Source organism: Talpa occidentalis, unplaced genomic scaffold, assembly GCF_014898055.3.
Source record: "Talpa occidentalis isolate TD23 unplaced genomic scaffold, MPIMG_talOcc4v2.1 talOcc4.2, whole genome shotgun sequence".
NCBI classification, from domain to species: Eukaryota; Metazoa; Chordata; class Mammalia; order Eulipotyphla; family Talpidae; genus Talpa; species Talpa occidentalis.
In genome coordinates this window covers 89,234,677-89,250,973 of record NW_023602073.1, presented here as the reverse complement: position 1 = coordinate 89,250,973, position 16,297 = coordinate 89,234,677, and the positions used below count along the sequence as shown (strand labels likewise).

The 16,297-nt window shown below is 36.2% G+C and overlaps 1 protein-coding gene across 2 annotated transcripts in view; it reads right to left on the bottom strand.

The window, feature by feature from the left end:
• Nucleotides 1–2,376: 2,376 nt before the first annotated feature.
• SH3BGRL2 (SH3 domain binding glutamate rich protein like 2) overlaps nucleotides 2,377–16,297 on the bottom strand; it is a 68,808-nt gene continuing 54,887 nt past the window's right edge. The window contains exons 4-5 of one of the 2 annotated variants that reach the window (XM_054698978.1): nucleotides 11,761–11,841; nucleotides 2,377–8,346 (exon numbers count right to left, since the gene is read on the bottom strand). In XM_054698978.1, the coding sequence (XP_054554953.1) occupies nucleotides 8,335–8,346; nucleotides 11,761–11,841 (93 nt within the window). In that variant the 3' untranslated portion in view covers nucleotides 2,377–8,334. The remainder of the gene's footprint in view (nucleotides 8,347–11,760; nucleotides 11,842–16,297) is intronic. The other variant, XM_054698979.1, reaches the window with a different exon arrangement.

Sequence of the window (16,297 nt, the reverse complement as noted above, 5' to 3'; positions counted from 1 at the left end):
GTGAGATATTAAACAGCAGATATTTATGCTCACAAGTAAATTGCAGAGACTATACTTTCATCAACATCATGCAAACATAAATATTAACACTCAGGCCCAACAAACTCCACGTTAATATAACTAAGGGATAAAGATCTGTTTTTCTAACAACATACTGAATTTAACTGGTGACTGGTGATTATGCCCTTACTGAAAGAGGAAAGGTTTATTATCTCCTTTTTCAAATGTTTACCAGGTACAAGACACAGTAGAGGTAAAAAAATGACTTATTAGCATAAAGCTTTTAGGATTCGGCTTATTTGGTGACTCATGTCTACTGCAAGTCATGCAGAAGATGCTGTTCTAATCAGTAAAAAAATGAGAATGTAACAAGATAGTGAAAATACTACTCAATAAAGAGCATTTGCAACGAGTGACTAATAAAGTTTCCAGTAATAAACATTGGAGAAAACAAATCAACACTTTTCATCTGTTCTCTGCTAAAATGACTCATTTTCAGAAAGATAGCTCTCTCTTTTAGGACACCACCACCACCTATATTCCCTTATCACTACCTTGTCATTTCCCTTCACCTATCTGATTCTGATTCTACTAGTACCTCTATCCATCCTCACTGCAGATGTAACTCTTAAAGTTTGGGGGTTTTGGTAAAGTTGAGATCTGAGTCATTCTGAACGGATATACATAGGACATAGGAGCCCTAAATGAATCAACATCTCCAGAGGAAAGGATGTTCCTGCTATTGTCCTTCAGAAACTCCCAAGCCTGAATGCTGAAGTCATTTTACATGCTGAACACGTAACTGGTAGAATTCTGTCTGCCCAGTCACTTTATGACTAGGGTGATATATCCGTCAGTATTCAGTTTCTCATGATTGGGACACAGTATAATAACCAATATTTAGTAGGCATGTAAACTAAAACAGTACAATAGGGAGGCTGCAGCTGGAATCATTCCTTTTGGTTACCAGTCTGGGGAGTGAAAATATTGCTGTAGTCATCACTTCTGCTACTAGTTGGTTAGGATGTGGCAAAGAGCAGATTGTTTAAGAGTCGCTGACCACTAAAGACTGGAAGGGAGAACAAAGGACAAGTCTAGTCTAGTTGATCAGAGCCATTGCCAAATGCTGCTCTCTTTGCCCCAACTATTGATCTCAGAGGGATTTTTTGAGCTTAGTCGTAGGTTGTCCCAGAGTCCAGAATCTGAATTTCAACAAGTGATGTGAACAGTATGTGACACGAACTGGATTGACAGGTGAGAAAAAGAGAGACATTTTAATAGATGGGATAATAATATCAATGAACTAAATAAATCAAATTAGCATGTAAAGTATTTGTCTGTATTTATCTTGGGCAAGACCACATAGGTGTGGTAATTCACTAGAAAGACAAATAACGAGGTACAAAGCAACATGCAAAGCAGCTACAAAAAACGAGGCTTGTAAGGACTATAATTCACTCTAACTCTCATTTCAGGGCAAGGTTCCAAACAAAATAATTAAAAAAAAAAAAAAAAAAGAAAAAAATCCTTCTACTTAACAAGCATGGTTACCATCAATTATTTTAATGACAAAAACACAGGTTTTCCCCAAAAACTACTTTGCTAAGAGACTAGCACCAAAAATTGTTTAAAAGTCTGTTCAGGGAAAGGAAGATATTTTCCCATAATACATTCTTTTTTAATCTGTGGCAGATTAAAGATTAAATCTTTGGCAGAAACAAACTTTTTAACAGCAGATTATCTATATATTCTTATGAGCTCATATGAATTTCACAGAGAGAATTAACATTTTAGAAAATCTAGGACTGAATCCTATTAATATTCATCACTGTTTTGTAGACTATAGATGGTATCTGTGTGGTTCATTAAATTCCCTCTTTTACAAAAAGGGAAAACACAAAATGCCACCCCTACTTAGTTCACAGATGTGAACCAATTCAACAGGGTCATCAACTTTGTTAGCCCATGCAGGAAGAAGAGGCTGGGCACATTAAGAGAGGTCACATGTTACAACACACACACACATTAACTTTTTTATTCCAGGCTAAAAAAGAACTCTAAGAGAAATATTTTAAGTCAGAGGGACAAAAAAGCAATGAGAAAAGCACTTATATCTTGGCAGTGGTAATAGAAAATTATCTTCCAGAAGCTGTTCACATTTCCTGTCATTTTACAAATGAAGGAAGGAGCTATTCTGCCAAAACTGAAAAAATGTTTTAAAGGTATTTACTTCTCTATTGTAAACTAGGGTAAAGAGGCTGGTACAGAACGGTTTTGTCCAAGAGAACTGTAATGCCACCCATATGCACAATTTGAAGTTTTCTAAGTGGTTATATTTTTAAAAGGATATTAGTCTTAATATTCACTTTTACCCAAAATTTAAAAATGCAACCAACATAAAATATTAATAATTTACATTCTTTCTTTATAACCAGCTCTTCAAAACCTGGAATATATTTTATACTCACAGTACATCACAAATTCAACATGGCACATTTCAAATGCTCAATTTCTCTGTGGCTTGTGGGTACCACACTGGACAGTACTGTTCTGTACAGAGAGATTTCATTTCTCTAACATTAATGATGAAAGATATTTATATTAGAACTTTTTCCATGGAAAGTTTGGTTATAGTGAATTTTCTTTAGAACCAAAAATGATGCATATAGTAAGCGTGGAGTATTGTTTTATAAAAAGGTCTAACATTTATGCCATTCATTATACCAATGTTGCACTTAATATATGAGTGCAGGGTCCTTAGCCTGTTAGCAGGAGTCTCAGAAGATCTGTATTCTATATTCTTCTTGTACTTAAAACTATGTGAAACGTGCTGCTGCCACTACACACTCTGGGTGTTGCCCACATGATGTTCATTCAGTCAGAGGATTAATCTCGAGTATAAATTTAATACTAGTGCCTATGACTAAAAGAAATATTTTTTAAAACATTCTTTGAAGTATAACATCATTTTAGCCTATAGTTATGTCTATTTATATGTTGGCATATTGGGGAAATGTGCATATATAAACATATAGTCTACGTTGAGATTTCCTATTGGTGAAATTTAGTAGCAGAAAATCAAATCTCGACATTAATTTCCTACCATGTAACTGGAATCATGAGCTTTAAAATAACTTCAAAGAAGGAAGCTTCTAGAGCATAAAGAGATTTCGACAGTACTTTTTATCTTAACTGATATGCTAACAAGTTGCAAAAATTAGACACAATTAAAACATATGCATTTAACTTTATTTTCTCCAAATAGGATAAAGTTTCACAAGCTTTTAATATTTCTACAAATACTTCAGATTTTTCTACTCTAAAGATGGTTTCTTTTGACCTTAATAGTTAAATAAGCATTAACTGGTGAAAGGATAAAGAACTTTTAAAAATTAGTTTAAAATACAAAAGTAAAAAACATGAATTATTTCTAAGAAGAAATACGAATTCCCATGGTAAAACATGTTCAACTTATTAGCAATCAAATACATGTAAAGTAAAATTACAATGAAATATCCTTTTACACTCATTAGCTTGTTAAAAATTTGAGTCTGATGATCCCAAATGCTGGCAAGATCTAGAACACTAGAAATTTTAGTATACTGATGGCGATGTAAGTTGTCATCATTATTTTAGAAATCGGGCCTTATCTATTAAAGTTGTTAATGTGCTTCATTACATGACATAGCAATTTGATATCTGGTATACATCCATTCCTATTTAAGTCCACCAGAAGCCACATAAATGAATGCTCATAGTACTACATGTAATGACTTAGTTTTCTAGAAATTCATCAATTGGACTAGGATGGCTAGAGCCCAGTCTACCACCTTGTCTTCAATTCAAATTAAGTCTTGCTAGCAGAATAAGGAGGGTGAAACACTAAAATAATCATGTGGCTAATACAACTTTTTCAAGCTGTTTTCACTACAATTACCAATCTCGTATTTTCCTCACATTAAAAACTTACGTAAATTCAATGCATAAAATGAAAAGGAAAATGCCATTAAAAAATAATGTTCATAGAGACATTTCCTTTTTTATGTCAAAGAAAGTAGTTTCAATATCCAGCAATAGGGGAAAATTGTGATATATTCAAACAATGAAATAATACTTAGCAGTGAAAATAAACTAGAATACTTGTTTCAAAATGGTAACTCAATTGCAATGAACATAAAATCAAAGTGACAAGAATACAGTTTAATTCCATTTATTATTTAAGGATACATACATACAGATAAAATGATAAAGGACAGAAAGGCTATGATGGACAGAGTTCAGGAGACAGGCTCCCTTTATCAAACAGGGGGGAGCACACCAAGCCTTAGAGGGAGGCCACAAGCTGGTGGCAGGGATGCAAGGGCTTATTACGCTTTCTATTTTTATATGTGTGAGTGTGTGTATTACATGGTATGCATATATATTCTATTGCATGTATAAAATAATTTCAAAACTGGAATCGTTGTAAGAAGCAAAGAAAAAGATCGTGCACGATGTTTGAGAATTCAATGAACATCACCTGGAGCGCTATGAACTTACCTCTGCTCTCATTCACCCTCGGCAGTGAGTGCTGCCTTTGCTTCTCTGTGTCTCTCATCCTTGAGGGAGAAGACTTGCTCTATTTAGTCAGCACTCGTAACATTCTAGGGGCTCAACACTTAGTGACTGAAAGGATGACCAAACTAACCTGACCTGCATTTTTAGAAGAACTAGAAAATTCCAAAAATCTGGGTTACAAGTGGGTGGTAATTTTGGTTAGGTTTCACAATTTAGCATGTTTCTGAAAACTTACAGCCTGTTCTCTTTTATCTCCTCACATGCCCTCTGTCTTGGTGTTTAAGATTTGAAATAGTTCTGTGATGAAATCAATCTCCAACTCTGCCTTCAGAAATGGTTTCCTCTGCTTTCAGAGAAGTTGTATCAACGGGGGCGTGTTAATAGGATCTGGGGCTACAGTGTTCTTGTTTTCTGCAGCCAATTATAGGAACAAGTGCACCCCTTGTGGCTTCAGTGTACTTTGGGATCACACAGTAATCCATCTGAACCAAGCATGGGAGGGGAGATTTAAAGCCAGGCTAGGGCCTGGTCACTGTCTGAGATGATTCTGTGGTCCCCTCCCAAAACACACAAACTTAGATCCACATGTGCATTTCAATGGTCAAATGATCTTTCTGTATCTTTACAACTAATTTGCAGCTTTCATGTATGGAGTTCACAGGTGGGAACAGAAATGCAGCATTTCATCAGGAAAGTTTCAACCAAACACAGAACTAAAATTAGAAAAATTATAAGAAATGGCAGGGAACAGTCCATTTTCAGAATATGTTTTCTGGAATTTATTCCCCTTTAATGCTGAATATAAAATTTGAAATTTCACCAATGCCTTTAGAGACAAATACATACACACTGAAATGTAAAAACAGTAATTGTGTGGATTAAAGTGGACGCCGACACTTAAGAAGAGCTGTTAAATTTCCAGAAAAAAACAAAACCCTACATAGCAAAATCAAACAAACAAGGAAACAAAATAAACAAATAGAAAGAGGCTTTGGTACCTTTGAAAAACAGAAGACAAAAATAAGTTTAATTCATGAATAAATTCATATAATACAAAAACATATGTGGGGGGGTGTTGACTTAAATCTATAAAACAGAAACCAGTCTAAAATATATTAGAGTATGAGGGGGAAAAAAAATCTTCCTTTTTTCTTCTCTGATTTTAAAGGAACACTACAATTTGGGAAAAGAAGTATTTCCCCAACTACATTTTCTTCTGGTCTGCATATACCTACAAGGATGGCCCTCTGTATTTTACTTAATTTTAAAATGGCATGATTTGACTTTCAGCAGCATGTTTTCTGTGCCCCAATAAGCCTACTACAGGAAATGCAAATTCTGCCTTCAGATACCCTTGATATCACATCTATGTCTGCAATTCTCATCCATTTCTTTCCTAGGTTTTAAAGACAGCAATTATCAAAATTTAAAGGCAGCTAGTTAAGGAAGGGAAGAGGAAAAATCATTATATGTTTGAAATTCAGCTGGCAAAACAGTCCAAGTAAAGACACAATATTTTCTGGATATTGTGTGGTTTCAAGAGATAATACCGCAGTACTCTACAGAGCCTGGGCACTGTGATCAGTGCCACATGACATGTTTCTAGTTGACTGTTAACAAGTACAGTAGCAGCTGGGACTGGTCTCATTTCTTTGCTAATTAAAAACAAAACTGGTGGGTGGGGGTAGATGACATGCACTAATTCAACACTATTATCTATCTACTCTGTTTAGGAGAATCATACTGGGTCTACTAAGGTTAATTTAAAAGTTTTAAGACAAACCAGTCTGAGTAACTTTTATTGTCTAGCCAGAATCATGTTTATCCTATAAACCCAGAATTAAACTTACAAAGTCTCAACATGACCAAGCTGGTTCTTGGTACTCACTGGCGAGAATAGACTAAATGTAAATCAGATAATTGTAACACAAAAGTTTAAAATTGCTGTATCTTAAAAAAAATAATTGAAAGTCTTCAACAAAATATCCAGTTCAAAAAAATTTTTTCCTGGATAGTCCCTGGGATTTATCATATGGAATTTGATATGGACCTTATTTTAATATCAAGTAAACAGTAAGATCCATGATATCACAAAAAGCTTTCCTTGGAGAGGAAACTGTTGCTCATGTTATCTGTTCCAAGAAACAAGAAATCTGTGTCATGCTTTTCTTCTGGTTGTAGTCCTGGGCTGCAAATCTCAGGCTGGGATTTCACTTTAGCATTCAACAAGTTCTTTAGAATAGCCCATGTTCAACAAGTTGGGGGCTAAAGGAGGTGAAGAGGAGAAGGGGAGTGGGGAAGAGAGAGGCGGTGGGAGACACATGTGACAGGCCTTAATTCCTCTGTTCTTTCAACTTCTTCCAGACTTCCTGCTCAAAACGTGTTCCAGCAACATGATGCTGAGAATAGCAGAAAATTTTAGGCAGCCCTCTGAGCACTGATCCTCTTCAAGAAATTCCCACATTGGACAACTAAAATAGGCAGGTCAAGGACGCAGAAAAGTGCCCCCATCCTAATAAAGTGGATGTGTTCTGAGTTTCTTAGCATCCATGCCAAAAGGGACAGAGATTTTACATGGCAAGTACAATTTGGAGTTATTCCGACAGCCCTTTTCTTATATATGCTGATCTGAAAATTTATTGGTGCTTATATATGGAATGAGAACATGTATCTACATTATTCTGAGAACTCTGAGACTGTGCATTGGCCAGAAACACATGCTAGTAAAGTCAGAGGACCAATGAAAAGTAACACAGGAAAAAAATTAAAATTGTGCAACAATATTAATGTCTTTTAGCATGCCTCATCAAGGGTTCACAAAATATCAATATATCTGAATAAGATCTTCCCTTCTCAAAAAATATAATCCCTTCACAAAATAGAATAAGCAGCTGTTAGGGGAGCTGCATTTAAAAATATATGTGCACTTAAATATAAATAAATTGCTTAGAGTTGAAAATGCCTTCAGATATGAGTCAGACAATTTTCCTATAAAGTTACTATCTGATTTAGTGCACCTCTTAAAATATATCTTTTAAGCAATCTCATGTATTTAGGTGAAACCTTTCCCTCGCAAAAGATAAAGAAGCATATATTTTCCAAAATAGCAATTACTTTCATCCTTGTAACTTGGTCCGATCATACAATATTACAAGTGATCTTCGATACATTTGTAGGCGCTTGGAAGATTTATGGGGGTAAAAATTTCTATTATCAAAAGAAGATTAGAACATCTAATTGTTTCTGCAGGTATTATTGCAAAGCACTGGAACAGTGATGCTTGTGATTCTGCAGCAAAAATTTTCAGCCCTTTGTCAATCAGCATTACTTTTTACCTTTTCTGATCACAAGATTCTAATAGCTTAACAGACTAATTTCAAGGTTGCAACCCAGGCAGCTTATAGAGAAACAGGTACGAAAAAAACTGGCATCAACTACAACCACGGGCAGATACAACATTTTCGCTCTGATGGTGCCACCCACTTGTTTTAGTAATTAAGGAAGAAAACCCATAATAGATTATAGTGCCTCCAGGTGAGTGAGGCAATGACAAGCAAATCTGAAAAAAAGAAAAGACCCACCACAGTCCTGATTTGATTTAAAGCAATCATGCAATTCCGTTATACCCACACCTTCCAAAAACACTTTTTTCATGGCAAGCAAAGTTACTGATGATGCATGTGGCTTTTGTCACAGTGATGCATTAGGTAAGCAGGTGTGTGCTGAGTACCAAGGGGCGCTCCAAAGTCAATCTCCATCATCTTCTGCTTTTCGTCTTTAAGGTTCTGCCTATATATTTTTTTTTAAAAAAAGTCAGTTATTGTATTGTGTTGTTAAGAAAATTCACCCTGCCCATAATAATTTAAATGTCAGGAACACAGATATTGGAAATCACAATAAATCACCCCCACGTGTCTGATAAAAGCAAATCTCGGGTTTTAGAATCAGAGCCCAGATTTAAATCACACCTACCCAACCTGCCAAATATATGAAAGTGGGAAGAAATTCATTTTCAAAAACTGCTGAGACTCCTCCCAGAGGTACTGTTCCACTCACACCCAGGGGAGTGGGGTGTGGGGGATTAGCTCGTGCAAAGGGCCCTGTAGAGGGTGACCTGAGGTGAAGAACAGTACCGGCATAGCATACCTATCCTGATAGCTGCCCCCAGTCTCCCAAGAGCCTTCACTGACCCCTCCCTTTAGGAAGGTTCCAGGATGCATCCACTACACAGACGCCTGGCACAGGGGGGCCAGTACCCAGGAATTTACATTTTATATATTTAAATATCACTCTTCAATGGCAGAGATCTGAAAGGAGAAACTTCTATTCAGGTCTTGACTTGAATCTATTAAAATAGCAAAGTTCATGGTTTTCTAGCTGAAAATCATAAGTACAACAGTCTCCTTTTCTCAGGATTAGGTAGGTACCACGTGGGACATGGTAGGTACCACTATAGCCTCTGGCAGCCATGGGACACTGTTACAGAAAACTCCCAGGGTTTCTGTAACTTTCAACTTCTCGAGGTAAGTGGGAGATTGGTATTTTTGATATCAGCAAACCACTGGAATTCTCATTTTTGTTTTTTTTTTTAAGATTTATTTTTTATTTATACAATAGCGGGGATACAGGCCAGAGGCTCAGGAGGGTGAGAGGACTCACCAGAGACAGAGTGGGGAGCAGAACACGCAGAAGGACCAAGAGCACTGCTGAGGGGAGCAGCGGGGGTGACAGGAGGGGTCTGCTGCGCCACTACTGGAATTCTTTTAATGATTCTGTACAGAACAAATACATCTGGGGCCAATGTGGCCTGCAGGCTACCAACTTTGACCTCCTCCCTTCATCTGTCTTGGCCACCTTTGAGACAGTCCTGCCAGTCGGAATCTATGCTACACCCAGGCCTGTTGGGGCCATGAACATTCTCTTTTGGTTGTCTTTCTTCCCTCGCCCTACTGTGTAGCAATTATAGATGCTAATGGTGTCTTTATATAAGATCCCTAGCAGGCTTTCTATGTTTTTTTTTTTACACGTGTAAATGTAGAGAAGAAAGGGGAACTTTCACCTTTTAGTATATTGCACTCATGAATGCTTTGTTGCATACTTAGGCCACAGATTGTGTAATAAATTGCTACCAAAGGAAAAGAATAAATGACTAGAAAGGAGGCAAACACTGAACTGCTCTTAAAGATAGTGTTACTTCTTATCTAGAAGATGAACTATGAGCTGTTATTAACCCATAAAACCCCGAACAGCCGGTGAGATGGAAATACTGCTCCATGGACTTTCCACTCCGGTTCCATGCGTTACTACCCGGAGGGACTAACGCAGCCACCTGAAAATGGTGGGCTGAAAGGGAGGGATGCCCAGAGCCTTACTGCTTTCAGAATGGGCGACTGAAATCAAGTAAACATGAATGGCATCAAGACCAACTTTAATACTTTGGCCAGTAAGTCATGTGAGAATACACATTTTACAATTCATAGACATCCTAGAGATTTCTGAAAGAAATCATTTTTTTAAAGAGTGAAAAAAAGCCAGCCTGCAAAGTCTCTTAAGACATCTATATCTTTGGGGAAAATGAGAACAAAGATGGCAAGTACAAAGTATTTTTTAAGGTTTTTGCATAGAACAATGATGTGCACTGTATTTATACATCCCTGATGTTACTCCAACCCCAGTTTTTTCCAGTTCTGTGAAGAGAAATCCAAAGTGTTTAGTATCTTTGGATGAAACACAACATAAAAGTACTGTAATTTCCCTAACAAGTATTCCAGTGTTCTATCTTTATAAAAATAGCTTTAAATATTATATATGTGGGTTTGCCTCTGTTTAAAACCTGTGCATGGAAACCACCCACAACCATCTGTGGACTTGCTGATTTAAAAACAAAGCAAGACTTCATATCAGCTATGAACTGCAGGTGCTAGTATATAATTTATATTATTGCTAGTCTCTGCCTTCCTCCCACAGGTGTTCCAGAAATGGTACAAATCCTGGGCGGCCGCAAAAGACCTATTACTTATAGACATCAAAGTTCCCAGTAATGTACTTTCATTTCAATTCAGTGTTAAAAATAGACACTTTAGAAATCAGTCTCAATCTGAAATACAGTCAAAACATCAATTACTATGTACTATATAAAGAGTACAAAGAAATATACCAAAAATATTAATGTAGTTATCTCTGGGTGGTGGGATAATTTTTCTACATGAGCCTAGACTACAATAATTTTAAAAAGTATTTTTTAAAGGGGGAAATAAAATATTATCTTACCCCCCGCCAAAAAAAATTCTATTTCTTATTTTGAAGGTAAATCCATGTGCTTCACAAACTTGCATTAATATAATGCAAGACCACTTCCAGGTCTATATTTAGAAATGTCTGAGTCTTTTGTGATCTCTAAAAGACATGTAACATAATGAAGTGGCTTTAAAAACATTCTGATTTGCTTTCTGTTCTAGGTTGACCATCTGTTACTGTGGACCACCTCTCCTCCAATGTAAATGAAATAAACATACAAAAGATCTTAGAAATATGGGTCTGAAGCTATCTCAAAAAATATAGTGTAAATTTACACTTAAAAAGAAAACACCAGGGCCTCCCCAGTGGCACAGCAGGTTGAGCGCCGCGCTGCAGGGCTGTGTGCAGCCTCTGCAGTGCAGGTTGGATTCCCAGCCAGCCGGGGAGAGACCCACATGGCATGGCAGACCTCTCCTACCTCGCCTGCTGCTCCCCTCAGCAGTGTCTTTGGTGTGTCTGCATGTTCTGCTTCCCGCTCTGTCTCTGGTGAATTCTCTCACCCTCCCGTGCCTCTGACTGTACCCCAGTTCTTGTATAAATAAATAAATCTTTATTAAAAAAATGAACAATGATGTAAAAAAAATTGTTTAAATTAATTTTTAAAAAAAAAAACACCAATTGCTTTTTGCTACCTTAAATCTTTGACAAATGGGGAATAAATTATAAATAGGCTAAATTACAAATAAAAATAAATTCTAATATACAGCCTCAACTGAAAATTTGAAAAAAAAAAAAAAAAGAGTGAGTTTTTTAATGTTTTTATATTGGGCAGTCTCTAATTGTGCATTTGAAAAAAACAAAGCTAAGAATTTAGGAGCCTATATATGCTTTTCTCTAATATCTTCAACCCAACCCCTAAGAACAATTCAAGAAAGATAAATTTAAAACAAGAAAAGATTTCCTTACCTTTGATGCCAACCGTGATTTCAGGCCTAAGAATGAAAAGACTGTATTGCTTTCTTTTGATTCAAAAAAACTGTCATAATCCTAGAAAAAAAAAGGAAAAAGAATCAAAAAACAATTATCTAAAAATTTGATATTTTGAAATGCTTACGGAAATAAAAAATGAGCCATTGCACTGGTCAGGCCAGGATTTGCTCTGCTTGGGTCTAAAAATTCCTTTGAGGGCCTCTCCGGTGGCGCAGCGGTTGAGCGCTGGGTTGCGAAGCTGCCCGCAGCCTCTGCAGCACAGGTTCAATCCTCGGCTGCTCCCCAGCTATGGAGGAGGGTCCAGTATGGTGCACAGACCTCTCCTGGCGCCCGCTGCTCCCCTCAACAGTGTACTTCGGTCCTTCTGCCTGCTCTGTTTCCCACTCTGGCTCTGGTGAATTCTCTCACCCTCCCGCACGTCCGACTGTACCCAGTGCTTGTATAAATAAATAAATAAATAAATATATAAATAAATAAATAAATCTTAAAAAAAAAAAAACTTAAAAAAAATATAAAAAAATAAAAATTCCTTTGAATATGATGATGAATGTAGTAAGTTTTTAATCTGAAGCAAAAAGTAAAATGAAAACAGAAATGAAACTGGAAAGCACTCTTTCCCTTATGTGCCAAACTAACATTTATTTGTGTGTAATCACTCTGACCTAAGATTCCACTTTAGTACTTAAATATGGAAGGCTGCCTCCCAATTTCACTCTTGATATTTTGTTATCAAGAGCTTTTAAAAAATCACTAGGTAAACAGAAAGCCATAAAGGTCTCCATGTGTCAATGGGAGTGCTTCTATTCTGCTTTTGAAGTTTTCCACATTCTTTGAGACTGTGTCTTCAGAGAGAATAAAAAGATCAAATAAAAACTAGAGGAAACGACAGTCTCTATTACATTATCTTTGCCTTGGATACAGAATCCTTTTTCTCTTGCTACTGTCACAAGAGAAGTCATTAGGACATTCCAGGAAATATGTTCATCAACTGTTTCTTTGTCAAAGCTTGCATATATAATATTGCATAGCTTCTAAGTTGATGTAAAACACTCTTAAACTTTGGTGGAAGTTTCTTTTAAAATGTTATTTTAATGTTAAATATCATAAGTAGACAATGATCAGAGTCAATTTTAAACATTTGATCTATTGCTTGGGGCCTTACAATTTAATTTAATCTCCACGACAGCCTTCAACCAAGTTGGAGAAAGACTGAGCAAAGAAACACATTGCATGAGTTTCACTGTCAGTACATGCTGAGAATGCTGAGTTTGGGCCCATGTCTCATTGACATGGAAACTGATACATTTTCCATTGAATGATGTTTCCTGCCTAAGAGGAAAGTAGGCATGGGGCACTCTGTGTGCCAGTCACTAACCTTACAAATTCACTCCTGATATGAGTTAATGGCATCACAAGTACTTTTGAAACCTGTCTAGGAATCTAAATGGAAGTCAGTGACTTAGAGAATGGAGATTTGCTTCCTGCAAAGCATGCCTCATTTGATTAAAATTCTGAATTATGTGATTTTGTGTAGAGATTCTGCGAGTTGAGTCCTTTTTGGATTTGAAGTCTCCTGGATTTTAATTCAGTCATCTTAGCCTCATGTTTGCAGCTGATACTTCTATAAATCTTCATGTAGCTTCCTGTCACATAAGATCAGCTCCAACAGTCACCTCCAAAAAGGCCTTCCTTTACCATGCCAGGGACAGCTGAATATATCTGAAGAGGTAGGTTCAGCAAAGACCTCCTTGAAAAATGGCAGTTACCTGAAAGTTGAAGGGTGAACAGAACTATCAAGTAAAGCACTGGGACAGGGTATGCAGGGGTAAGGAACAACACGCTGGAGGAAAGCTGGAGGTTTGACAAGGTCGGCATATGCCATATGTTGTAGACAAGAAAAGAGCTTGAATTTTATAAGTATAAAAGGAAATCATGTAAGGATTTTCAACAAAGGAGCAGAACAATCTAATTTCCTTTAAGAAAATACCTAATTCAACTATGCAAAGAATGGCTTACAGAGAGGGGGAGAAGGAAGGTAAGCAAGGAGAAAAGTTAAGAGAGTACAGAGGTAGTTCGAGTAGGAGATGGTCGCAGCACAAAGCTGAGGAATGGCAGTGGATACAGAGAGAAGTGGATAAATTAGGGATATATTTTGGAAGTAGAATTGATCAAATTCGATTGTGGAACTGGTACAGGGCATTTGAGAGAAATAAGAATTAAAGCAGTCTGAGCTTTGTGACTTGATGGAAAAGGCTACAAAAAACAGGTATAAGAGTAAAGATGGAGCTCAGTTTCAACATGTTAAGTTTGAGAAACTATGAGACAGTAAAGTGAAGAAGACACCAACTGGGCGGTTGAAGGGTTTCTTAGCAACTCTAGGATGTTATAGGTTTTATAGAAATTTATGGAAAGTTTTACAATTTTTTATTTAAAAAACTGTCACAAGTAATACAGGTCTATGTTTATATAAAATATCAGTTCAATTCCATGAACTGATCATTTTGTTACAAATACTCTTTGTAATAATGATATTTCTAAATAGTTGAGTAACATTTCATTGATTTGGTTCAGGATATAACCCTGTTCTATACACACTGTCTCTACCTGACAATTACTTGCTTATATTCAATGTAGAATAAAAGCTAAATAGGAAGAGCTAAATTACAGACAGATTTATTACATCCTTTTAGATAGCTACTATATGAAAACCGGTATATTTGATTCTCTCTTTACCAAATTCTGCTACTACTCAATCTAGATTCTTTCCTCAGGATCTCATTCACAGCCATGGCCTTCATTAAATTCTTGTCTCTAGCTCTTGATCTCTCTGCTGAGATGTATTCTAGTTGCTTATAGCAACTGACTGTTTGTAGACTTTTAAACAAGAGTCTAAATCACAATTCATGATTTTCCTTCCACTCTACAAGATGGAATTCTTAGCCCTACCTAAGGGGCGCTATCAGTCAGAAGTCTACCCTATTACCACCCAGTCACTCTCAAGTAAGGACATATGAATCTTTTTAAAAATGTAACTTTGATCATATCACCTTTGCCTTAATTTTTTTTAAGAGTTTTCATTGCTCTTAGTTAAAAGTCTTAATATGGCAACAAAAGTGGGGGGGGGGGTAGAACAAGTTCCTATGTAATCCAGTTCTGACTTAGTCAAGGTTGGGGGAAAAGAAATCTTATATTTCCACCTGCACCAACTACCATCTGGTTCATTTCTGGGAAACTCACTGGTAAAAACACGCAGTCACTGTAGATATGACTGACATATGTGAGTTCTATGACCTTGATCAACTCATTTAACTTTCCTCAGATTGTTTCTTCCTTTCTGTATCAGACACTAACAAAGTCCCTTGAAGTAATGGAGCTGGGTCCAGATGTAAAGTCCAGAATGGGTATTCCACTACTAGACACACCGGCTTGAAAAGTTTAACTCTCTGTGTTTTAAGGTTTAACTGAACAGAAAAAGAGACCAGTAGGAGGGGAAAAAAAAAAAAGAGAACTAATAGCTTAGTCATCAAAATGCTGTCCCTATTCTTGAAACTTTGAGAGATCTTTATCTGTTTTCACTTGGTTAATAATCTTTGACAGTGTGAAATTTAGGAATGAAAAACTAATAGTGTAGGAAATAAAAAATGAGAAACAACATCTCATTCAAACTCTACATGGTAGTGTGAACTCTTTTCGAAAGACTAAAGCACAGATCTGAAAAGAATTGGGCAAAAAAAGAGATCAAATGGCAAGTTACAATGATATTCAATGTGTATAATTCCAGATTCAGAATTTACATTAAAAACCTTAATCTTAAAATAACAATGCCCCAAATCACAAAACTGGAAATAAGGTCAACTCTCAGAAGCAAGTGTCACATATATAAGCAAGACATCAAATATACATGTGCAGAGACAACAATATATAATATTACAAACAATCCTTTTATACACACTGAACTAAAACTATTCTGATAAATTTTAGTCACCAACAAATGTATTAGAAATTTCACATACTGTAAAGATTATTGTTACTTTATGATCTCTTAATTCAGTGCAACTTCACTATGGCTATAGAGCTTCTTACCTGAATGGGATCTTTGCAACGATTTAGAAATTATCACTTAAGGTAATTAATTCCCTCCAAAATGACAAATATGAAATTTTGTAATTGACTTTGAAAGCATAATTTGAGAGGAAATCAATTTTAAAAGTCAATGTTAGGACAATACCTTGACATGTACTAGATTACCAGTAATATCTGTCAAGTGGATGAGTGAGTTCTGTTTTCTAATTAATGACTGATAAGCCATGTTTTACATAATCTCATCTCTTGCCAGTAATATAATTAAGTAAATTCTATTTCTACTCTTTTACTTACTGGTTTTAAAGAATTACCTACAGTTTTTACTTTCTGACATCCAAAAGCTCTTGACTGGACTGATGAATCCCAAAGAGCAAGAGCCTAAATTATTTTCTTTGTCATGTTCAGGCCAACATTTCTTAATGTTGAAAAT